At 40.1% G+C, this 25,117-nt stretch overlaps 1 protein-coding gene and 1 long non-coding RNA gene across 2 annotated transcripts; one reads left to right on the top strand and one right to left on the bottom strand.

Annotated features, from left to right (window-relative positions):
- Positions 1-16,109: 16,109 nt before the first annotated feature.
- On the bottom strand, positions 16,110-21,378 carry LOC109207872 (protein LONGIFOLIA 1-like). The gene is made up of 6 exons (XM_019370874.1): positions 21,287-21,378; positions 20,924-21,139; positions 19,780-19,826; positions 17,937-19,694; positions 17,706-17,856; positions 16,110-16,997 (listed from the first exon to the last, which is right to left on the bottom strand). Exons 2-6 carry the CDS (start codon positions 21,078-21,080, stop codon positions 16,225-16,227), a joined length of 2,886 nt encoding a protein of 961 aa, XP_019226419.1. The 5' UTR covers positions 21,081-21,139; positions 21,287-21,378; the 3' UTR covers positions 16,110-16,224.
- On the top strand, positions 19,638-21,718 carry LOC109207873. The gene is made up of 2 exons (XR_002065070.1): positions 19,638-19,716; positions 21,274-21,718. It is a non-coding gene; the product is annotated as an uncharacterized LOC109207873 (long non-coding RNA).
- Positions 21,719-25,117: the final 3,399 nt, after the last annotated feature.

Below are 25,117 nucleotides of genomic sequence, written 5' to 3'. Positions count from 1 at the left end.
GACGGCGCTGCGAATGCCTCGGGATCGGGACTGGGACTCGTCCTCGAGGTCCCCACGGGCGAAGTAATTCGCTAGTCCATACGATGCCCCGAGATGACTAAGAACGAGGTCTAGTATGAGGCTGTGATTGCAGGCATGAAATTATCCATTAAATACGGGGCCCGTCGACTCATCCTCCACTGCGACTCTCAACTAGTCGTAAATCAAGTCACCGGGACTTACCAAATCAAAGAGCAACGGCTACAAAAATATCAGTCAGAGATCCGCAAGCTGATGCATGAGTTCGACGAATGTCGCTTCGAACAAATCCCCAGGGCACAAAACGTTGAGGCAGATAGCCTAGCTAAACTAGCCGCAGCCACCAGAAATATCAACAAAGAAAATGTGGTCACTCTCCTCCATTCGGCCGTCGACCATGTCGAGGTATTCTCTTTAAACTTGACTTGGGACTGGCGCAACCAGTTTGTATCCTACCTGCAGGACGGAACACTCCCACGCGACAAAAAAGAAGCCAAGAAACTCCGGGTACAAGCTGCCCGATACAGCCTGATCAATCACGATCTCTACAAAAGAACATTTGGAGGTCCCCTTACCAAGTGCCTCGGACCGCACCAGACGAGGCAAGTATTAGGGGAAGTTCACGAAGGCCATTGTGGCGCCCATACAGGGAACTGCGCCCTTGTTTGATGCCTCATCCGCGCCGGCTATTATTGGCCTACCATGAAGAAAGAGGCAGCAGATTATGTTCGAAGATGCGAGCAGTGCCAAAAGTACGCCCCCATGATACACCAGGCAGGGGAGCTCCTCCATTCGGTCACCTCGCCATGGCTCTTCATAAAGTGGGGAATGGACATAATCGGCCCCCTACCGACAGGATGAGGAAAGGTACGTTTTCTTCTAGTTTTGACTGACTATTTTTCTAAATGGGTGGAAGCAGGTGCGTACGCACAAATACGCGAGCAAGAGGTCATCACCTTTATATGGAAAAATATCATATGCCGCTTCGGCGTCCCTAAAGAAATCAGCTGTGACAATGGGCCCCAGTTCATCGGTAGAAAAACAACAGAATTCTTCGGGAAATGGCACATCACCTCCTTCGGCCTCGGTGGCCACCCCCTTGCCCTTCTCAAGCCTTCTCCGTTTTCTGTCTGATGATTCCCTGCCATCAGAGGGTCCGTCCACAGGTTGCAGAGTCGGCACCAGCGATGTCGACTCCCACATAACCATGGTCGTAGACGTGGCCCCCCGTAAAGGAGCTGGAGAAGGAGCCTCTCGGATAGACTCAACCAGTATATCATGTGCGGTCGAGGCAACGTCAAATCGATGGGGAGCGGGGATCGGCGCTCTCTTCCTAGAAGCGCCTCAACCTGTCGCCATAAAACTAAGTAAGCAAAGTTGCAGAATTCACAAAGCAAAAATCGAAAATCTACCTGAAGAGACTTTGGGGCCGTAACGCTGCAGGAAGGCAGGCCAAGTGCGGGTCTCTTCCGCGTAAGGAAGCAAGCCCATACAACTCCTAAGGTTGGCAACGGGCCGGGGTGGGTGAGCCATAGCTGCAATATAAAGGTCAGAGTGGCAACGGTCACGAGTAACACAGAAGCTGACAAACTATAAATACTTACGTTTCGAGTTCCACCTCTCTGGGAACCCGGCAGGATTAGAGACCATGTGCTCGGTCCTAATAAAAAAATATTTGCGCCAGAACCCACGACTCGCTCGGTCGTCGGTTTTGACCACCAACCCTTTCGTACCACGGCCTCTCAGATGCACCATGGTCCCCCTTAGATAGCAGGCATTGAATAACTGAAAGAGGTGATGGACCGTGACCTCGCATCCGGCCAACTCCGCGTACTTAGTCAGCAGCCGAAGCACCTTCAGAGTATACGGCGTAAGTTGAGCCGGACACACATTACAGAACCGACAAAACTCCTCCGCCAATGGGAAAAGAGGGAGTCTGTAACCGATCGAGAAGGAGTATTCATAAAAGGCACAATATCCTGGCCGATGAACGTCCACGTGATCCCTCCCCGCCGGAACCATCTCTACATAGGCAGGATTGTCGTACTTCGTGCGGAGATCATCCAAGTGGTTCTGTAACGACTCCGAAAACTCTGGAGTCGGTATGGGGGAATCTTTACTAAAATCACTCCGAGATAATATATGCTTTGGCAATAATGCCTCCACAGTGAGAGGACTGACGTCTTCTTCCCCCACTTCTCCACCATCAGAAGATGGCGGCACATTCGCAGGGGAAGCCGCCGGGACCCTCTCGTCAGAAAGGCAAGGTTTATGCATGGTTTTCAGTGAAGGAAAGAATTAAGCGCAACCCAACAAAAGAATAAAAAGAGAAAGGGTTTCGATCAAGGGGAAATGCACCGGAATGGGAAAATATGTATTGAAGGTCTGGAATTCTCTTGACCAAAGTTTGAATCAAGTTAAACCCTTCTCCTATTTATAGGGCTGGTTGGCGCCAGAATCGAAGAAGCAGACGTCGAATCGGCACGGGAAACCAGGCGCCAAAAGCTTCTGATCCCCTTGCCTCGAGAATACGCACAATGATGACGCATATGAACGCTGACGTCACACGAGGAAAGGCGTTTCGCTTCAACGATCTGACAATCATGATTACTGTCCCCTGCTTGTCACGTCACAAGTCATTGANTACTGGCCTACCATGAAGAAAGAGGCAGCGATTATGTTCGAATATGCGAGCAGTGCCAAAAGTACGCCCCCATGATACACCAGGCAGGGGAACTCCTTCATTCAGTCACCTCGCCATGGCCCTTCATAAAGTGGGGAATGGACATAATCGGCCCTCTACCGACAGGACGAGGAAAGGTATGCTTTCTTCTAGTTTTGACTGACTATTTTTCTAAATGGGTGGAAGCAGGTGCGTACGCACAAATACGCGAGCAAGAGGTCATCGCCTTTATATGGAAAAATATCATATGCCGCTTCGGCATCCCTAAAGAAATCAGTTGTGACAATGGACCCCAGTTCATCGGTAGAAAAATAATAGAATTCTTCGGGAAATGGCACATCAAACGGATACTCTCCACCCCTTATCATCCCGCCGCCAACGGCCAAGCCGAGTCTTCCAACAAAACAATATTGAACATATTGAAAAAGAAGCTCGAAGACGCTAAAGGGTTATGGCCCGAATTATTACCTGAAGTATCATGGGCCTACCGGACTACGCCCAAATCCAGCACGGGAGAAACACCGTATTCACTGGTCTATGGGACCATGCAGTCATACCCGTCGAGATCGGAAAGCCAAGCCTGAGATATTCCCATACCAATGGAGCGGATAACGATGAAAGCAGGTTACAAGATCTGGACGAATCCGAAGAACGAAGGGACATGGCTCATATAAGGATGACAGCCCAGAAACAGCAAGCGGAAAGATATTACAACAAGAAAGCCAAAGTAAGATCACTCAAAGTTGGCGACTATGTCCTCAAAGCCAAAACACTGGCATCAAGAGATCCGAACGAAGGGAAATTGGGAACCAATTGGGACGGACCATACAAAATCATTGCAGCGGCGAACAAAGGGGCATTCCAACTAGAAACGATGGAAGGAAAACCACTCCAAAACAATTGGAATGTCGCCCACCTCAAACACTTCCACTTCTGAAAAGCATCTCCTGAGTCGTACTCTTTTTCCCTGACCCGAGTTTTGTCCCAATTGGGCTTTCTCGGGGAGGTTTTTAACGAGGCGGCAAAGGGGATACCCGGTGGAATAGGAGCGCAGATTCACCATATCGGCCAATCGACACGAGCCATGGGCCAATATAGTGAAGGGACTACACTAGTTACTCTCCTGTATAGGCACAATATTCTCCATTGTATGCACAGAAATCTCCACTGTATGTACAAAAATCTCCACTGTATGTACAAAAATCTCCATTGAATGAACAAAAATCTCCAATGAATGAACGGGAATCTCCATCCCACGACGGATACTGCTTCGACGACAGTCGAAGCAACATCTTAATGGCCAAGGCCATCGACATCGGTTCGACCTCGTTCGAACTTCGACGGATACTGCTTCGACGACAGACGAAGCAACATCTTAAATGGCCAAGGCCATCGACATCGGTTCGACCTCGTTCGAATTTCGACGGATACCGCTTCGACGACAGACGAAGCAATATCTTAAATGGCCAAGGCCATCGACAGCGGTTCGACCTCGTTCAAATTTTGACGGATACCGCTTCGACGACAAACGAAGCAACATCTTAAATGGCCAAGGCCATCGACATCGGTTCGACCTCGTTCGAATTTCGACGGATACTGCTTCGACGACAGACGAAGCAACATCTTAAATGGCCAAGGCCATCGACCTCGTTCGAACTTCGGCAGATACTGCTTCGACGACAGACGAAGCAACATCTTAATGGCCAAGTCCATCGACATCGGTTCGACCTCGTCCGAACTTCGACGGATACTGCTTCGACGATAGTCGAAGCAACATCCTTATGGCCAAGGTCGTCGAACATCGGTCCAACCTCATTCGAATCACGGCACGATCCTTCGACGAACGATAAAGAACAATCTCTACGGAGGTTAAACATTACAAAAGAAAAATAAAGGGGAAGCACCAAATGAACGAGGCAATAAAAACAAAATTTATATTGCGACAAAAATATATTTACATCCGCCCCCGTGGACGAGCTCCAACACACTATACAAGCCTAAAATATACACTATACAAGTTCACAACTGCCCGTCACCCCCTGGGAAGTAAACATCATTGTACCAGGAGCTGGAGTCGAACCGGTTGACGTCTTCAGAAGCAGGCCCCTCCCCATCAGGAGAGTCGGGGTAATTACCACAAGCCTCACGAGCAGCACGAGCCTCGTCTCGTCGTGCCCGAACCTCCTCCTCCGTCGCCCGGCCCGCGGCATGAAGCTCCCTATACACGTCGAGCTTGGCCTCCGCAAATACCCACATCTCATGTGCGTTACGACGCATACTCCGACCAAGCGAAGGACGAGATGAGGAAGGCTGAGAAAGTCCATTATTCTCTGCTATCCTAGCGTCGAGCTCGGCGGTTAAATCCGCCACCCTCCGCTGCAGGTCGACGTTCTCCGCTGCCACCCCACGGCTCAGCTTAAGCTCGTCATCTTTCATTCTGAGAAGCTCCTCCAACTCGCTGTTGCGGGCTACGGCCTTCATCAGCTCGCTATCCGCCTCCTCCAGCTCGGCCCCCCTACGTTCCAACTGGGACTGCCCCCGTTCAACCACCGCTCTCTGCTTAGAGCGATACCTCCGATACGTTTTTAGCATCTTCTTGTAAAGGGCCGTCAGTTTCTGCTCACGGAGCCCCCTCTCCACCTCCAAAACAAGGGTCTAAAGAGAAAGACAGAAGTGAGCACGCCTCGAATCAGTCTTACAACACACGGAAGGACCAAAGGGAATAAGGAATTACCTACAAGGCCATGCCAGAAACCTTCCGTGACAGCTCTGCATCCTCCACGGTACTGAGCGTCTTGCTCTCGGAGGCGGCACACAGCAGGGTAAGGGCCGAAGCAGCCTGTTCAGTGTTTAACAGCAAGTTGTAAGCCGCCGGAATCGTAATATGGCGGTCAGACCCATCCGACGTCATCTCCACGTGGGTGAGGTCGCCCACAAACTCGTCGACATCCTCCTGAGCGATGTCGGAGTCGGATCTCTCCATCTCCTCGCCTGGTCCTTCGACGTTGGTCGATGATCCCCCCTCAACGGCAGGTGCGAAGCCAGCACTGGGAGCAGCACCCCTCTGACGAGCCGATCTCCCAGACCGAATAGCGTCGGCCATGAATGGTCTGCACGTCGGCTGGGGCACATCACTTCCTTCGGCCTCGGTGGCCACCCCCTTACCCTTCTCGAGCCTTCTCCGTTTTCTGTCTGACGATTCCCCGCCATCAGAGGGTCCGTCCACAGGTTGCAAAGTCGGCACCAGCGATGTCGACTCCCACATAACCATGGTCGTAGACGTGGCCCCCTGTAAAGGGGCTGGAGAAGGATCCTCTCGGACAGACTCAACCAGTATATCATGTGCGGCCGAGGCAACGTCAAATCGATGGGGAGCGGGGACCGGCGCCCTCTTCCTAGAAGCGCCTCGACCTGTCGCCATAAAAATAAGTAAGCAAAGTTGCAGAATTTACAAAGCAAAAATCGAAAATCTACCTGAAGAGACTTTGGGGCCGTAACGCTGTATGAAGGCAGGCCAAGGGCGGGTTTCTTCCGCGTAAGGAAGCAAGCCCATAACCCAACTCCTAAGGTTGGCAACGGGCCAGGGCGGATGAGCCATTGCTGCAATATAATGGTCAGAGTGGCAACAGTCACGAGTAACACAGAAGCTGACCAACTATAAATACTTACGTTACGAGTTCTACCTCTCTGGGAACCCGGTAGGATTAGAGACGATGCGCTCGGTCCTAATAAAAAAATATTTGCGCCAGAACCCACGACTCGCTCGGTCGTCGGTTTTGACCACCAACCCTTTCGTACCACGGCCTCTCAGATGCACCATGGTCCCCCTTACATAGCAGGCATTGAATAACTGAAGGAGGTGATGGACCGTGACCTCGCATCCGGCCAACTCCTCATACTTAGTCAGCAGCCGAAGCACCTTCAGAGTATACGGCGTGAGTTGAGCCGGACACACATTATAGAACCGACAAAACTCCTCCGCCAATGGGAAAAGAGGGAGGCTGTAACCGATCGAGAAGGAGTATTCATAAAAGGCACAATATCCTGGCCGATGAACGTCCACATGATCCCTCCCCGCCGGGACCATCTCTATATAGGTAGGTATGCCGTACTTCGTGCGGAGATCATCCAAGTGGTTCTGTAACGACTCCGAAAACTCTAGAGTCGGTATGGGGGAATCTTTACTAAAATCACTCCGAGATAATATATGCTTTGGCAATAATGCCTCCACAGTGAGAGGACTGACGTCTTTTTCCCCCACTTCTCCACCATCAGAAGATGGCGGCACATTCGCAGGGGCAGCCGCCGAGACCCTCTCGTCAGATCGGCAAGGTTTATGCATGGTTTTCAGTGAAGGAAAGAGTTAAGCGCAACCTAACAAAAGAATAAAAAGAGAAAGGGTTTCGATCAAGGGGAAACGCACCGGAATGGGAAAATATGTATTGAAGGTCTGGAATTCTCTTGCGAATGACCAAAGTTTGAATCAAATTAAACCCTTCTCCTATTTATAGGGCTGGTTGGCGCCAGAATCAAAGAAGCATACGCCGAATCGGCACGGGAAACCAGGCGCCAAAAGCTTCTGATCCCCTTGCCTCGAGAATACGCGCAATGATGACGCATATGAACGCTGACGTCACACGAGGAAAAGCGTTTCGCTTCAACGATATGACAATCATGATTACTGTCCCCTGCTTGTCACGTCACAAGTCATTGACAAAGTCAAACTCTCCCGGAACGGAGGTGTCGATTCCGCCCATCGAGGACGCATTCGCTGCGACCCCGACGAGCGGAGGGACTAACTGTATGGGGTCGAATTTGACCAACCACGTTCTTCATGCCAGCACGACCGACCGAGTGTACGGAAGTCCGGCTAGAAGGGCGACCTATGAGCAACAAGAGGGACGACTTCACGATCACGTCGGCCACTCCATAACATGTACTTTGTTTTCTGCCTTTTAATATTCGAGCAAGGATCCTCTATTATATAAAGAGGATCCAAGCCTTGTAAAGAGGGAGGATTTTTTTGGACTACTGGAAATACAATCTCTCTCTTTTCTCTCTCTCTAACATTGTCTCTCTCTTATCTTTCAGAGTTTATCATTTTCTCTCATTAACCTTGTTTACACTATTGTCATCTGATTCTATATTCAAGATCATCCTAGGGTTCATTATCTTCAACTACGATTTACCCCTTCATCTATATTGATTGATTTGCTATAAAAGTATTAACTTACTTTTGGGTCAAACATGTATAAGACCAGAGGTGGCTCAACCCAATTCGGAGCCTTAAGCTAAACTACAATGTGAGGCCTTAAATGTTCTTTAGAAGAAAAAGTACTCTTGTGTCATTATTTTTATTTGAAGTTTATTTTTCTAGCTTTGTAAGTTGCAAATTTTTTAATTTTCTTATAATTTATTTCTTATAACAATTCCTTTTCAATTGTTAAAATAACGAATCCATTGAATCTCTCTTGAGACGTTGCCGAAATATCAAAAATAACAAATTTTAAATATAAAAAAGAGTAAAAGGTTAGGACAATAGAGCCTAACTGACTAATTCAATTGATAAGTTAATACCGCAATAACTCTTCGCGATTTCTATGCTTAAAATTTGAAGAAAAACAAAAAAAATCACGAATTTCTATATTCATTATATGCAGAGAAAAGTGGAACAATTCTAATCTTACTGCCTTCGAATTTTGTTCCACGACGAAAAATGACAAGAGTACTCGTGTGCTTTTGACAGAAGGGAGTAAGAAATTTATCATAAACACTTCTTAGAACTTGACGAAGAAGGTAAAAAAGATAAAATAATGTGAGAATGTAGTTATAGTCGTAAGAATATAAATATGAAAAAAAATCAATCCCAAAAAAGTTCACCTTTGCAATGCCCAAAATTCTCGTGCCTTCCTTGGTCGGACCAACCCAAGCAGCAATTTCCAACAAGTCTTTTTGCATTGGAAGAGGTACAAATACTTTTTTAGTACGTCCATGGAAGGCTCTCCACCTTAACGACAGAAAATAGGATTGATCAAATTCTATTAAGTCTGACTCATAGCGATCATTTATCAAAGCATGACTCTGGTTATCCGCTTTCTCAATCAACTAATCGAACTCTTGAAGACAAGGAAAGGGACTGATTCACATAATGGATCATCTGATCTCGAAAAAGGTCATCCCGACTTTTCCGACCTTTTATCTGTTCATTTTTTCAGGTATCTGAATCAGACGATTCTGAGGAGCATCTGGAGTCCATTACTCAAATGGTCACTCAACTATCCCGAATTATCTCCTAAAGTCACTGTATTTTCGTTTGTAACAACAATATCACTGAACTATGCCTATTGCACTCAGAAGGTCACTCAACTAGATTTTCTAAAATTTGGATTGCCAAAAACCTTTTTTACCCTCTAAATTATAAACATTCATCTTCTTTTTATATTTTTAAACTTTTTAATATTATGATTTTCCCTTTTTAATTTATATTATGGACTTACCTATAGAATAAATAAATATTATTTATAAATAAAAAAATAAAAAGTATTTAAGCATATATAATGCCGGAATAACAAAATAATGAGCATAGTAAAAAAGTATTAATTAGAATAATTTGTTAGTAATAATAATTTTAGTATTAACAATAAAAATTCAAAAATTTATTTACACAATTCAGAATAAAAAAAATAAAGGTTGTAAAATATATATTCCATGCACGTAATATAAAAATAATTATTTAAATAAAGGTATTTTTATAATATACATTATATATTCTTGAAAGTTATGCTCAATTATATCATTATGTTTCTACCAACTTTTCGACGACACAAAGTTATGTCACCGGAAAGGAGGAGAACTATCTGTATAGCGTAAAATATGCTATGTTAAGTTGTGCATGGAATATATATAATATAATTGAGTATAATTTTCAAGAATATATAATGTATATTATAAAAATATTTTTATATTACGTGCATGGAATATATATTTTACAACCTTTATTTTCTTTCATTCTGAATTGTGTAAACAAATTTTTGAATTTTTATTGTTAATACTAAAATTATTGTCACAAACAAGTTATTCTAATAATTTTCTTATTATGCTCATTATTTTGTTATTCCAGCATTATAGATGCTTAAATACTTTTAATTTTTTTAATTTATAAATAATATTTATTTATTCTATAGGTAAGTCCATAATATAAATTAAAAAGGAAAAATTATAATATTAAAAAGTTTAAAAAAATAAATAAAATAAGATATGATTTAGAGGGTAAAATAGGTATTTGGCAATTTAAAATTTGGAAAATATAGTTGAGTGACCTTCTGAGTGCAATAGGCATAGTTCAGTGACTTTGTTGTTACAAACAAAAGAAAAGTGACTTTAGAAGATAATTTGAGATAGTTGAGTGACCATATGAGTAATTGACTCGAGCATCTGTTGGTGGCTTTTTAAGTCCGCCCCAAATAACGTTCCAGACTTCCGAGGTGAAAAAGGACTTTTATCCCCTAAGTATGCTAACGGTTCAACATAAGTAATAAAGTAAAGTTCTTTTTCCTTTTCCATAAAAATATTGTACTTTTTATATTATAATTTATAACTCAATATTTTCTAAAAAAAAATTACATAAACCTAAATTACTAAAAGGTAGGGTCTCCAGACTTAAGGGGCCTAAAGCCCTTGCTTCACTCGCTTGGGCATTTAGCCGCCTCTAAGTCCTAACCTTAGTCTTAGCTCCATCATAGATATTTGACAAGAGAAACTTTCAGAAACCATTATGTTTTAGTGGTTATTAGCTAGTAGTAGCTACCATTTACTATATTACTTCCTATAGCTATGTTTCAGATTTTTTAGAGGGTATTTAATGTATTTAAGCTACTGTATTCATGAATACAGTAACATTTCTAGGCGTGAAACAGGGGATTACAGCTAGACAGATTTTTGTATTCGAGTGTATTCGACTGTATTCATGGCGTGAAACATGGGATTATAGCTTGACAGATTATTTTATTCGACTGTATTCACAGCGTGAAATAGGGGATTACACTATTTTGAAACGGAAAGTGAATAAATTAACATAATAGACTCCTAATATAACTCAACAAACTCAATTATAACACACAAATTTTATATTTCTATTTATAAAAAAGATTCTCAACCAAAAAACACCCCAAAAACATAGCAATCTTCAGAGAAATTATATAATACTTCTTAATACATAAATTATAGTAATTAAAAAAAATATATGAATACGTTCATGGAATATAGCGAGACAGTGAATACAATGAAATACATAAAATACAGCGGGATACATTGAAATACAATAAAAAAAAAAGACAATGAATACAATGAAATACATAGAATACAGCGAGATACATTGAAATTACAATGAAAAAAAGAAAAACAATGAATACAATGAAATACATAGAATAAAGCGAGATACATTGAAATACAACAGACTCTTCAAGTTGCTCAGCCCCAAACTCCCGTCGTCTTTGTTCAAGAATAACCCTAATGTCGTCTCGTCTAGAGCGTCCAAAGAGCACAATCACAGAATCACACAATCACACTGGATCTATATTGCCGGCGATGAGCTTGATGAGGGAGAGCAGATAGATGGAGATATCGGGGCTTCCAGGTAGAGCTATTTGCAGATAAGTTTGAAAACAACTCAGAGTTGGTCTCAGAACCAACATTATTTAATAAAACATGTCTTCAGAAACCTCTAGAAAACTTTCCTTTTGAAACTATTATCAAACTTAATTCCATTCAAATGAGTTTTTGGAGAAATTCTTGAAATTGTGCTTAGGTTAGCTTTCTGGGAAGAAGAAAGAAGGAAGAAATATGAGATTGACTTATTTTCTCCTTACAGCGATAAGCAGATCAGAGTAAATTAAAGTGCAAAATATTAGGTAGTTTCGAAGGAGGCGGTGAAGATGTGTAAATGAAAGAGGAAAGAGAAAGGAGGAGAGAGGGAAGAGAGAGGGAGAGAAAAAAATAATACACAGCGTATTTAATGGCTTAAAGGTAGGAAGTGGCCATAAATAGATATTTTGCTATAAAAATTAAAAGGTAGCTATAGGAGATAATTTTTTAAAAGGGTATATTTAAAATAAATAAGGTGTTAGCCTTTGCTATAGGAGGTAAAAATTTCATGGAATAGTTACCTCCTATATCAAAGGTTCATACCTTATTTATTTTAAATAAATGCCTTTTTAAAAAATTATATTCAATAGCTACCTTTTAATTTTTATAGCTAAATATCTATTTATGGTCACCTCCTATTCTTAAGCCATAAAATACGTCTTGTATTATTTCTCTCTCTCATTCTTTCAGATTTTTCTCCACCCCCTCTCTTTCAACTCCAATCTTTCTCCATGAATACAACCACAATTCTCCCAAATACAGACCGAAACGGGCAGCTTTGACTCTCAATTTGGAATTTTTTTAGCAAGAATGGAATGGAGAGAGAAGTGAAGTCAACAACTATGAACAAAAATCAAAAAGCTTCAATATCTGATACGGCCAAGAACCCAAAAAGGCCACCAAAATACCCTTACAACCCTAAACATACTCATGTGGACGTTGAATATGGCACAGGTGTGATGATTTAATTTGTAATTTATGATTAATTACAGCCTATTAAGTTGAATTAACTCAATGTGCTTTGTTGTGTCCTCTTCTCTTCTTCGTTCTAGGGTCCTGCCCAATCTGGGGTTTTTCGTCCCAATCCACAAGCGCCTTTCAAATTCAATTGTAAAGAATAGGCTTTTTGAAGCGCACGTGAGGGTATTATGGTAACAGGAACAGTGGCGTCGATAGAGACAGTCTATTAGAGCGGCTTCTAAGTTTCTTCTTCTCCCCTTCATCACATGCTTAGTCTTCAATCCGGTAATTACGTGCTAATCGTCGGCAACCGGAGGCAACGGTGACGGCAAGCGAGAACTGGATACTGATGCTGCTTCAACGAGACGACATTAGGGTTGTTCTTGAACAAAGACGACGGAGTTTGGGGCTGAGCAATTTGAATTTTCTGTTAATATATTTCAATGTATTTCAATGTATCTCGCTGTATTTCATTGTATTCATTGCCTTTTTTCATTGTATTTCAATGTATCTCGCTGTATTCTATGTATTTCATTGTATTCATTATCTTTTTTTTCATTGTATTTCAATGTATCCCGCTGTATTCTATGTATTTCATTGTATTCATTGTCTCACTATATTCAATGAATGTATTCATATATTTTTTTTATTAATATAATTTATGTATTATATAATTTCTCTAAAGATTGCTATATCTTTAGGGTATTTTTCGATTGAGAATCTTTTTTATAACTGGAAATACAAAATTTGTGTGTTATAATTGAGTTTGTTGAGTTATATTAGGAGTCTATTATGTTAATTGATTCACTTTCCGTTTAAAATAGTGTACTCCCCTGTTTCACGCTGTGAATACCGTCGAATACAATAATCTGTCCAGCTGTAATCCCATATTTCGCGTCATGAATACAGTCGAATACACTCGAATACAAATATCTGTCTAGCTGTAATCCCCTGTTTCACGCCTAGAAATGCTATTGTATTCATGAATATAGTAGCTTAAATACATCGAATACACTCTAAAAAATCTGAAAACATAGCTATAGGAAGTAATATAGTAAATGATAGCTACAACTAGCTAATAACCACTAAAATATAGGGAGCATTTGCATCTATACCCGCTTTTTGTATCACGTTTTAACTTGTGCCCGCTTTGCAAAAAAAATTACAAGCGTACCCGCTTTTTCGCATAACTTCAGCATACGGGGCTGAAGTAGCAAAGGCAATCACGCAAAACTTCAGCATTCTAGTAGCTGGCCCTGAAGTTCAGCTCTAGAGCTGAAGTTTTTATTTTGTAACTGGCGAACTTCAGCTCTAGAGCTGAAGTTTTTGTTTTGTAACTAGCGAATTTCAGCTCTAGAGCTGAAGTTTTTGTTTGTAACTGGCGAACTTCAGCTCTAGAGCTGAAGTTTTGTTTTGTAAGTGGCGAACTTCAGCTCTAGAGCTGAAGTTTTTATTTGTAACTGGCGAACTTCAGCTCTAGAGCTGAAGTTTTTGTTTTGTAACTGGCGAAGTTTTTGTTTTGTAACTGTCGAACTTCAGCTCTAGAGCTGAAGTTTTTGTTTGTAACTGGCGAACTTCAGCTCTAGAGCTGAAGTTTATAAAACCCTTTAGTATGTACTGCTGAAGTTTCCATTTTTGGGGGAGGAAGATTGACCTTTCAAATTCCATATTCTAAGTATGGATATGGCTTCATTGATTTATTCTGGATCGAAACGTCGAGGAACGCACCATGGTTCTGCTTGACCATAGCATCTCGACGATGGAGACGCACTATGGTTCTGCTTGAATTTGCTCTATTTTGTTTCGTATCTGACAATCCATTTATTTGGTATTCCAAAATATAAAGATGAATGCTTGTTAGCATCACATCATTCAGTCATTAAACCATCACCAAAAGGAAAAATAAAAAAAGAACAACTTTTGTATTTAATAATAACAGTACTTTTCAGTAACAAAGTACGTTCATTATGAACAAATGTTTATATAGAATGCTCAAGTAATGAAAACCACTGAGGTTCAATTCGTGAAAACCAGTGATATGGAGATTACTGGGAGAAGGAGGAGGAGAAAAGGGGCTGAAGTTGTTTAAAAAGTGGGTACAAGTTAAAAGCTTTAAAAAAATGGGTATAGGTTAAATTGGGGCGACCAAATAGGGCGCCCTGTGCAATATTTACAAAATATAGGGGGCATTTGCATCTATACCCGCTTTTTGTGCCACATTTTAACTTGTGTCCGCTTTGCAAAAAAAATTGCAAGCGTACCCGCTTTTTTCACATAACTTCAGCACACGGGGCCGAAGTAGCAAAGGCAATCACGCAAAACTTCAGCATTCTAGTAGCCGGGCCTGAAGTTTAGCTCTAGAGCTGAAGTTTCCCAGTTACAACACAAAAACTTCAGCTCTAGAGCTAAAGTTTCCAAGTTACAACACAAAAACTTCAGCTCTAGAGCTGAAGTTCTTGTCTTTGTAACTGGGGAATCCCACTATCAAGATGCAATCAGATTTCCTGCTGTTGTTGTTGGCTTTCAGTGCATAGTCGAGATTTTGCAACGCTCCTAATACGAAGTTTGCTAATGGTCCTGGTACGACTTCATTACCTGCTGAAATCTACGTCAATTTGATAGTTGAAGCATGTGGAATTACGTTGTTTGGTACCCAATTCTAACAACACGTAAATTCAAGTGGTCATAAAATAACAGAGGCTTTGATGAGTTTAAGAAGTAAAAACTAAGGGCGGACCCACCGTTATAGGTATGGATTCGATGGAATCAGATTGTAGAAGAAGAAAAAAGAAAATGAAGGAGGAGAAGGGGAGGAGAAATGGAGCTGAAGTTGTTTAAAAAGTCGGTACAAGTTAAAAGTTTAAAAAAAATGGGTATAGGTTAAATGGGGCGACCGTCCAATTTTTACAAAATATAGTGGTTTCAACCGTGAGGCCCAAAAAAAAAACGAGATGTAAAGCCTAAATTGTCCTTTAAATTTAATTTGAAGTTGCATTAAATCGCTCTATATATTCATGAAAATTGTCCAACTATGATTTAACATATGATCGATTCAGTGATCATTACCCAGAAAAGAGGGGCGAATTCGAAGTTTCAATGCCATAATCTGCAGAGAGGAAGAGCTAAACTTCTGGGCAGGGATTAAAGGATTCCTATTTCCCTCGAAATTTCAAACTTAGACGTCTGAATTTATGCAGTTACAATGCAGATGAGGTTTTACTGTGTATAAAATTAGAAAGTAAGTGGAGTAGTAGATCAAAGTTAACGCAAGTACACAGATATTTTTTTTTGGAAACTTCCAGGTAAACCCGCCCGCTACAGCCTCTGCCCTTCCGCTGAGGCACTCTTTGGTTAGCACTATGTGGGCATTGAATAAACCCCCGCTGTGTAATAGGGGGCAAACCATCCTGGATGTAAACTGCACTAGCCAAGCCCTGTGTGACGGCTCGACCCATAAGGTGGATCGATTCCAGGTCATCTGTACTAATGATTGCCCTCCAAACCAACCGGGTCATCCCGAAGGGATTATTACACAGCTTATATAAGCAAATAGAAGTAGAAAAAAACTGGAAAGTACTCGTAAGTGCTCATTCTTTCTTATTCTTTATTTGGGCTTTTCGGTTTGAAAGTATAGATTACATATTCAAGGTCAAATTGCATATATATTTGGTCCATTAAGAACCGAAGCAACCTATTAGAAAAAATAGGAACCCAAGCAAACTTGAAGAATCACTTTCTGCAAATAAAACAGCAAATATTTCTGCTTCCCTTTGCCTTTATTCAATTTTGAATTGAGAAGCTGATAAGTAATTTAAGCTAGCATCTCATAATTCAAATATTGCATTTTGTACATGAAACAGAGGAGAAAAATGTACATACTTCTACATTATGAAGAAAGAAAAATGTACATGCTTGAAAATTTACTTAGTAAATAGCTGTCTACAATGCCTTCTTGGTCTTATCTGCTGCTCTCTGGCTTCATCACTAATTATTTCTGTAATAAGGTCTTTATATATTAAGCGCTCGACATCCAAAATCAATGCTGGAATCTCACTTTGACAATTTGTCCAATCTTCTGACTGATGCCTCATATCTGCGTTTAGAATACTTATCAATTCATCATCTTCAGAGTCCATGCTAATCTTCTTAGCATTGAGGTGGTCTATGTCTGACGTCAATTCCTTCAGAAGCTGCTGTCCACTTAAACGATCTCGTCTCTGCAATAAACAGCTTTCTGAAGCTAGTTTGCGGACAAGGATCTCATCGACTGTGTCAAAGACATTCTTTCTGTGCATTTTCTGATTGAACTTTATCCGAGCACTCTTTTTACTGTGTCCATATTCTGGCATGTTGTGTTCCTCAGTCTGTTCCAGGATATGAAACAGCTTCGGATCGATCAGATGGCCGGATTGAAGCTGAATGGCCGTGGATACAGAGTCCACGTCCTTTAGAAGGCCAGATGCCAGTAGTATCTTAGTGATGTATCTGTGATCAGGATTATGATTCTGGCTCAAGGATTCAAGTCGGTCCATATTTGCTTCGTGGTCGGAATCCAGTAGCCTGAGCTGGTTAACCAGGTCCTTAATACGGTCGAATCTCTTGTGGTTGGTCTTGGTGCCATGATCTATCCTCGTGCCGTACAGTGAATGATCCTGGTAATCTAGGTACCATAAATCATCTGCAGCATCCTCAACTGTTCAAGTGGAAAGGACAAAAAATGATTATTTAGTCAAATCCTGCTTGTACACCAATAATTGTAACATAATTCTGTGGTTGGCCCATCTCTTCCATGCTTTAGGTACAACAATTTTATATGTATATCAGTATATGTCTATTTGGTCCAGCTTCTTTTATTCTTTAACATAGTGAAAATGCAGATAAACATGTAGATTACCCTCGTCGTAGGATCTTATTGTAACTTGAGTTGTGTGCATCATGTAATTATCCTCTTCTGATTTGAATCTCACATTCCTTTTCTATTTCATGAGATATTTACTCTGTGTAAGCATTTGAACACCTAGATAACTCTTTTAGGTGTACCTTTTTCATTTTGAATTTAGGAAAAGCCTAGAAATTCTTAGGGGTGTTAGAAACCTTAGCCAAATTATGGAAGTAAATCAGAGCTATTAACATGCTTTTTGTGAACTAATTATTGGTTGCATGTTAGAGAAAGAAACATTTCAGACTAGCTAATGAAGTTATTTGTTTTGAGCATTCACATTTTCATTTTTCAACAAAGCACTTTGTTAGATTTCCCTTTTTCCCTTTTGTTCCGAGTGTGTTGTATTACTCTTGGGGACCATGCTTTTTGTTCTCCTCTTAGTGTTTATTTCTGGACAGTCATGATTCTTTGTAATTGGCATCGAAGGCAGATGTTTTACAGAACTAATGGTGCCCATACCTCTAAATGCAGTTGTTTTCTTCTTCACAGGAGACGGTGAATCTTCTTCATAGAATGTGGCATCAAGCACGGAGACAGGACTTGGTTGTTCAATTGTAGCAATTGCAAGTTCAGCCATTGATCTGTCTTCATTGAACCTCACCATGTCACTCTGCATCCAAGAAAAAGTGAAAGTCAGTAATTGGACATGCGTTGGATAAATAGATATATACATGTAAATAAGTCACTTACTTTGTCTTTGGCATCCTCTAATCTTTTAGCATTAACCTTAAAGGAAAGATTTCTGCTTGTGACTTCTCCCTCTGCATGTGAGCTCAAACTGTTGTTGCTTTCTGATTGCACAGAAGTTGCATCACCTTGCTCGCTGAAATTTCTTGTGCCACTGCTGATTTCACTCAATTCCTCATCAACTCGGAGCAGATTGTTGGGTTTTGCTTGCAGTCTCCTTTTTGAAGAGCCTGGTTCTGTGGTTTGCTTAATCGATTGCCTTCTGACCCTGCTGAATTCTTGTGATGTAGTGGTTGGACAAGATTGCTTCTTCTTCTGTTGTGGTCTTGGACTTACAGTTCCAGAATTCCTTCCTAATGCAGGATAGCTTCCTTCTTTTTGTTGTCGTAATGTTGGGTTTTGCACTGCCCTTGATCTTCCTTCTTTTGTCTTCTTGTCCAAGGAAGGAAGCCGCCAACCAGAATCTCTGACATTGTCCGCTCTAGGTGTCACGTCTTTCCAAGTTTTCTTGTCAGCTGTATCCTCCCTGGATTGTTTCAGAGTCATATTTAAAGATTCTGACCTTTTTGGTGGGCGAGTTCCCTTTATGGTTGGAGATAGCAGGTCGCATTGCTGCCTTTTCTGCACAATTTCCAAGTTCGCGTCAGAGTCCGCCTGCTCTTCTGTTTGGACCTCTAACCTTGCTTTTGTCTTCTGCATTGCTTCAAGAATCTGTTTCAGAGCTCTGAGATCCTTTCCAGATTTTCTAAACTCAAGTTCAGTTATCCTTTTCTCCATTTCGCCATAGACAGAGGAAGATAACTTTGGAGTCTTGACCGAAAGTTCCACATCTGTGTTTATTGCAGATGACTTGTGGAAGGTTCTGTTGGCCTCTTGTTGCCTCCAGGGAGCAGGTTCTAGTGGAAGCCTTGAAGTTGACGCGGCTCTCATGATTGAATTGGTAGATTTCATTCGTGGGGAGCTGCAATCCTTATCATTAATCTGTGGTGACCGTGTGACTTGATTATTCTTGCTCTTTTCAGCTGTTTTCGTTGATACGGAAACAGAATCATTGGCAGGGAAAGACTTAGGCATCACTGTCTCGGTTTCATTTGAGGGAATGGAATTTGGAAAAGCTTCCAATCCCATCAGCTTTGCTACAACACTGGAAGATCTTTTATGATCTCCTAAAAGAAAATTTGATCTGGATTCAGAGGCAGAGCTCCTGAAGGACTGTTCTCTACTGTCCAGTGACAGTCTGGGAAGATCCTTTAGCCTTATCGAAGGATGCATAGCTTCTCTTGATTCTCTTTCATCGTAAGAGAAACGCGGATGATCTTTTGGTCCATGCCTTAGGAGACCAACTTTATCTTCTTTTGAGTTGCAAGGTGCTTCACGAAACTTAGCAGTTACTTGCCTTGTTCCATCAGATGGCTTCACACAGTTTGACTGCTGAAATGGCCTCGGAGAATCTATGTGCTTCATCACATGGACTCTACCTTCCACTTTGGTGATGGTTTTTACAGATAAACTACGGGCTTCCCTGTGCATGGAGTCCTTAACAACATCCCGGAAATCAGGAGATTGTCGGCCAGAATGAGATGAAGAACTTGGCTGTTCGTATGGCTGGATTTTTGAAGGAGTTTCTGGCATTTTACTTTGACTGCAAGAAGGTTGCTCTTGTTGTGAACTTTTACTTTGTTCTAGTTTTGAGGAGGCTTTGGAAGACTCACTTGAGAGCGCAACTTTGCTCCTGCTGGCCACCTCCCTTTGAGTCTTTTCCTGCAGTTACCAATCACACTGGGTAAGTTTGTTTTGTGTGTTAGTTTTGTGATGTCTTGAAGAAATACTTAGTTCAAAATCTTACCTTAGGTGGTTGCATTGTACATTTGGGCTCCATCCTATCCGTGGCACCTTCAGGACACATCAACCAACAGTGAGATTTTCTAATTTAGTTTAACTAAAGGGTCTAAATGTATGATTTATGAGAGTTTTATCAAGATTAACAGTGTATGCGGGAAAGATTTTTGGTGATTCAGGAGATTTAAGCTAGTGAAAGCGCACAAGTATAGTATTATGCTTCAGCAGAAGAAAATCCAAGTTTTTGTATGCTCGACTATTTGACTGAAGTGTAGTATATCTGTATGCGGATTAGTAAACAAGAGATTATTTTAAGTCTATAAAAGTATACAAGAGGGCCAAAAGAACCAGAATGCTGGTACTTGTTGTAAGCAATAAGGTAATTGCTTAGGTTAAGCAGTCGATTCTGAACGTTAAGGTGACGTTTATTTGAAGTTTTCCAAAACTTGAAATTTGCAAATTTAGTTTTTTAGTTTTTGAAAGAAGTATTTGTTTGAGTTGTTTTCTGAAGACTTGAAAAACTGAATCTGGAAATCTTGAATTAATTTATTTTATCTACTTTATTTTGCAAAAAGAAAGTGTACAAGCATTTTCTTTGCAAAACTGAGTTCACAAAACTTTTGTTTTTTGAAACTTCAAAGGAACACCTTGTATTACTTTATTGATTCCTTGAGTAACTTCTTATACTTGCAGCCTTTTCAAACCAATGAAATATACTATCTTGGAAATGGAAATTTACTTTGTTTTTCCCTCTATTATTCCTAGTTATCCATAATTAGTGGATTGCTATTGCCTTACATCTCTTCTCGGAGCCAGGTCCTCAAATTTTACCCTGTTTACATATTTACATTTTTTCCTAAGATATTATTCCCTCGACCCATGAAAAATGATAGGATTGGACAAATTATTCATTTGTTAGAAAATAAATTTACAGAATCAGAAATTTCACAACTACTACAGATCACAATTCTTTGTAACTAGGAATATTCAGGAAATAATCTTAGTCACATGAAATATAATTTGACAAAGACAGTTCTGCACAACAGCACAAGGAGCTTAGAAGGAGAACCGAACAAAATTGACATAATTCAGAAGCTTTCAGGTATTGATTTATTCACTTGCAAGATTGCAGATTAGTGAGGGAAAAGTACCTGTGAGTAGCCTTTTGTGATTTTGACCATGGAGACGTCTGCCAGTGAGAAAATGGTGTCGATCGAACAGCTGAAATAAACCATTCATGCATCCAATTTGCTTCTGTAGATCCTTTTGGTGGTCCTCTGTTATAGAAGATAGCATTCTTGCTGACATTTTTTTGTTGCTTTCTCAAAGCCCAAAAATGGGACAAATCATAAGGCCTTGTGCACTTCCTATAAACAAGAAGCAGAGGATGTTAAAAAAAAAAACTTCCATAATTCAGCAAATTAACAAAAAATGTTGTTTGTGGTAGTTAAGATAATGATAAGTCATTTTCTTGCATGCATTCATTCATTACATTTTACAGGTGAAAGACTCACCAGTGCTGCAGTAAACTTGGGTGAAAAAGGAAGCTTTTTCAGGCACAATGAGAACTTGGAGCAGTGTAGACAGAAAAAATGTAAGAGTTTAAATTGAGAATAAATGCAGCTGCAGAGTAGCAGTTAACTGGAGAAATCTCCAGACCCAAGAAGAGATGTTTTTGCACAGAACAAAATGGTAGAATGTTTCTTGCCTAAGAAAGACTATGTCCTGCTCATATAGAAAGAGGAGTGTGTGAAAGTTGTAAAAATGTTAGTAAAGAATGTGGCATGTGCAGTATATATATAAACTATAGAGGCAGCTCGTAGCTGGCTTTGAATGACAGAGAAGATGGCGGGCAAAGTGGGAGAAAAGAGATAACTACTAAATCACACTCTGTGTTTACATCAAATCATATTACTTCACAAATTAAAGTGAGAATATATATTTTATATTTATTGATTCGATATAAATACAAATCGCACATAAATATATAGAGAGAAAGGGGTTATGTGGATATGAAGGGGGCGGGTTGGTTGGTCTTTGTGTGGGGAGAGGTGGGTCATTTTCTACACACTTTCATGTGGACAAAATAATGAGTAGAGAGGTGGGACTCTGATGGAGGATTTGGGGGTGGGGTGGGGGGTGGTTAAGTAGACTGAATCTATCTTTTTCAAGTCACTACCAGTTGTAAATTGTAATACATACATGGGCATGTGGAGTTTGTCAGATAAAATGCAAAGGAAGTGGATTTATGTACTGGCAATGCCTCCCTGAAGTTAAAGTCCTTCTGTTCAATCTTACTCAATTTGACCTTATTGCCCTCCAACTCTAGGAACATGATCATAATCATGATGCTGCCATATGGCATTGGCAGATAATGCTTTCAAATTTTTGTTGGGTTTTTCATTTAATAGTCTTAAATATATTTGTTGTTCAAATTGTGGCTTGAGTTTTCACAGGCTGGCTCTGCCTAAATATGTTTGTCATGTTTTTATTTGGCACTCACTTGTTTGTCTCAAGATATTCCTGCTATTAAGTGACCGTAAAAATAGTCGAGGAGCATACGAACTAAATTCAATATCCGTTGTTAAAAATAATTAAAAAAATAAAAAATAAAAGAACAAGAGGAAAAGGGTGCATTGTTTCCAGACATTCAATCGAGTGGCAAATTAATGGACAAAGGGCTTTGATATGGATGTTCATCTTTGTACGAAGTTTCGCAATAATGGTTTCCTTGTTCCTTTTCATAGTATGCATTTCTCTTCAATTTTCTTTTACCCCATTTACCAGAACTACTATATCTAAGCTCATGTGTCAGTGGTTTCTACTTCCTATTGCTGAGGTAAATTTTACCGATGTAAAAGTTTTCATGTCAAATTAATTTTGAAGATTAACAACTTTTAGGCCTGCTGAAATAAGCTTCACACGTTTAGTATAGTTTAACTGGTTATTGTAGGTTATTTATCATCTTTTCGGAGTTACTCATCCACACTGGAATTTAAAAATTACGTACAGTAACTTTTAAATGATCGAATGACGTATCATCATTAAAAATTTCTAAAGCTATTGTATTATGCTGATAACCAGTTTATACGCAGCCCACCAGCTTTTACGATCTCAATTCAAAACTGTAAATGGCGCTTCTTTTTTTCTTTTTGCTTTAGTAAATTGGCGCCTATTATAAAGAACCCAACAAAGACCAATTAATATTTTGCTTTGGCATATGGTGGGGGAGGGAACGGATCAAAGCGGAATATTGACTATTGAGTGCAGTCAATGCTTGGTTTATTTTCTTTTCATAGTCCTTTTCTTGTTCTTGACTATAGACATAAGTTTATTATTCGATAAAAAACATTGATTGTATTTTCAACTCGATGAAATGAAGAAAGAAATCGAATTAACCCCATAAATTTTAGCTATGCATTTTTTTCTAGTAGTAAATTGTTGGGATCGAAATAACATGGTGCATGCGGAAACTAACAATACAAAGCTTGGTGGACGATAAATCAGAAGACAAAAGAAAAATATACTAAACTAAGCATAATAGTTTATAATAGTTTGGTCAATTGATCTACATATGATAAACTAATATAGAAAAAGAAAAACTGTCGAGAGAAAAATCTCCGTTTAAACAAAACTCTTTAATGACTACATTGTGGATTTTTTTTGTGCTTTTGTGAGAAGCAGAGATCCTTAATTTATGGATGTGCAAAACTTGTCTTCCAAGAAAAGGAAAGACATATTAGGAGATTTAATCCTTTTAGGAGTCTTTTTCATTCTTTCAAGAAAGAGAGTCCTAATAAATTAGAAATTCAGGGCAAAATTCTAACATAAATTCCAAATGAAAAAAGTAATTTACCTCGGTATACCTAAATTTTGACATTTTTTAATCTTTTCTCATTATGATGTCTAATTAAATTTTTTATCTTTGTGAGTTTATCCTATGCACATGTGCGTTTGTTCAAGTAAGGCACAGTGTCCAAACAGTACTACTTGTCAAATTGGTACTGTTTTAAATCACTCTTTTTAGTACATTGACCGCCATAATTAGAGTTGCAGCTATTCTCTCCAGCTCTTGAAGCTGTTCTCATTCAACGTTATAACACATAAAAAACACCAAATTTCAATTTTCTATGTACTGCTTGTCCAAACAGCTGGGTCTTGGGATTGCTCTTTTTGCTTTGACCACTAAAACTAGAGTTGCAGTTAGTGATCTTGTTCTTATTGAAATTTCAAAGACAGACAAGAGCGTTAAACTTACACCAGAATTTACTAACTTGGTATCTAATTTAATGTACTGTTAGTAGTAAGTATTTATTACCTGTTATAAACGCGTTACAGAAAAATCCAAAAGGTTAGATGGGTCTGGTACTATAGTCATATATACTATACTAGTCAGTAGTCGGCTACGTACTACAAGGTTTCAATTCCATAGCTACTATTTTCTCTAATCTTTACTTGGCTAGCTGGTGTCTGTACTGCAAATTTGTAGAATTGTCATATGCCTTTCCAACACATTTAATCCTTGTCGAGTTTTGCTTCCCTCTTTCGTACTTCAATATTTAAATGCTTCTGTGCCTTTGTCACCGCTGTTCTCTTCCTAAGACAGTAGTGACAAATTCAAGATTTTAAAGTTATGGATGCTCGTTGAAAAAATAGAAGAAAAAAAATAAGTTTCGTTGTGGGTGCTCACTCTATATTTATCAAAATATTTTTATAATTATCAATGCAAATTTACCAAATATGATCAAAGTTAATGGGTGTTTAAACACCCACACGTGCCCGTGTGGATCCTCCACCGTGTATGGGTCAAAATCTGACCACACGTGGATTAGTGTTAACAGGAATGGTAAGAGGTTAACTAAGCCGTGGTCGTACCTACTAGATGTAATAACGACGAATACCTCGGTCACCGCCGAGATCGTGCCTTCAAGAAACCTGTATGGCGAAGAAAATGTCATGGTAGTCGAGGGAGACGACGTGAAGTACAGTCAAAGGAATGAAGGCCCTCTGGTTAAGGACCAATGGACAAAAGGAAAATACTGACAATATATATATATAGGAGAGGAGAAGACAAGAGAGGGGGGCTTTTTCTCTCCCAGAAGGAGAACAACAGAAGAAAACCATGAAAAGGTTTAGATAGGGAAGATAAACCTCTGTAATTATGATTGTCAAATCAATAAATTTAGATCTCATAGTCATCAATGGCATTCCTCCTTTTCCTTCTTTGCTCGTACATTTCGGGACGATACTCTAAAGATGTAAGTTTATTATCATGCTTGATGTCTTTTAATAATCTTGAATCGAGCTACAAGCTTTGCTATGTCACATTCTTTTATTCATTACAC

Source organism: Nicotiana attenuata, unplaced genomic scaffold, assembly GCF_001879085.1.
Source record: "Nicotiana attenuata strain UT unplaced genomic scaffold, NIATTr2, whole genome shotgun sequence".
Classification (NCBI taxonomy): Eukaryota; Viridiplantae; Streptophyta; class Magnoliopsida; order Solanales; family Solanaceae; genus Nicotiana; species Nicotiana attenuata.
This window is presented reverse-complemented; position numbering and strand designations above follow the sequence as displayed.

Excerpts from the sequence above, each read along its gene's own strand:
- LOC109207872 (XM_019370874.1), bottom strand. The coding sequence starts at position 21,080 with ATGTCAGCAAGAATGCTATCTTCTATAACAGAGGACCACCAAAAGGAT. Across the intron at positions 17,857-17,936 it reads TAGAGGATGCCAAAGACAAA|AGTGACATGGTGAGGTTCAA; the intron begins GTAAGTGACTTA and ends TCTTGGATGCAG. Across the intron at positions 16,998-17,705 it reads GAAAACAACTGCATTTAGAG|TTGAGGATGCTGCAGATGAT; the intron begins GTATGGGCACCA and ends CCACTTGAACAG.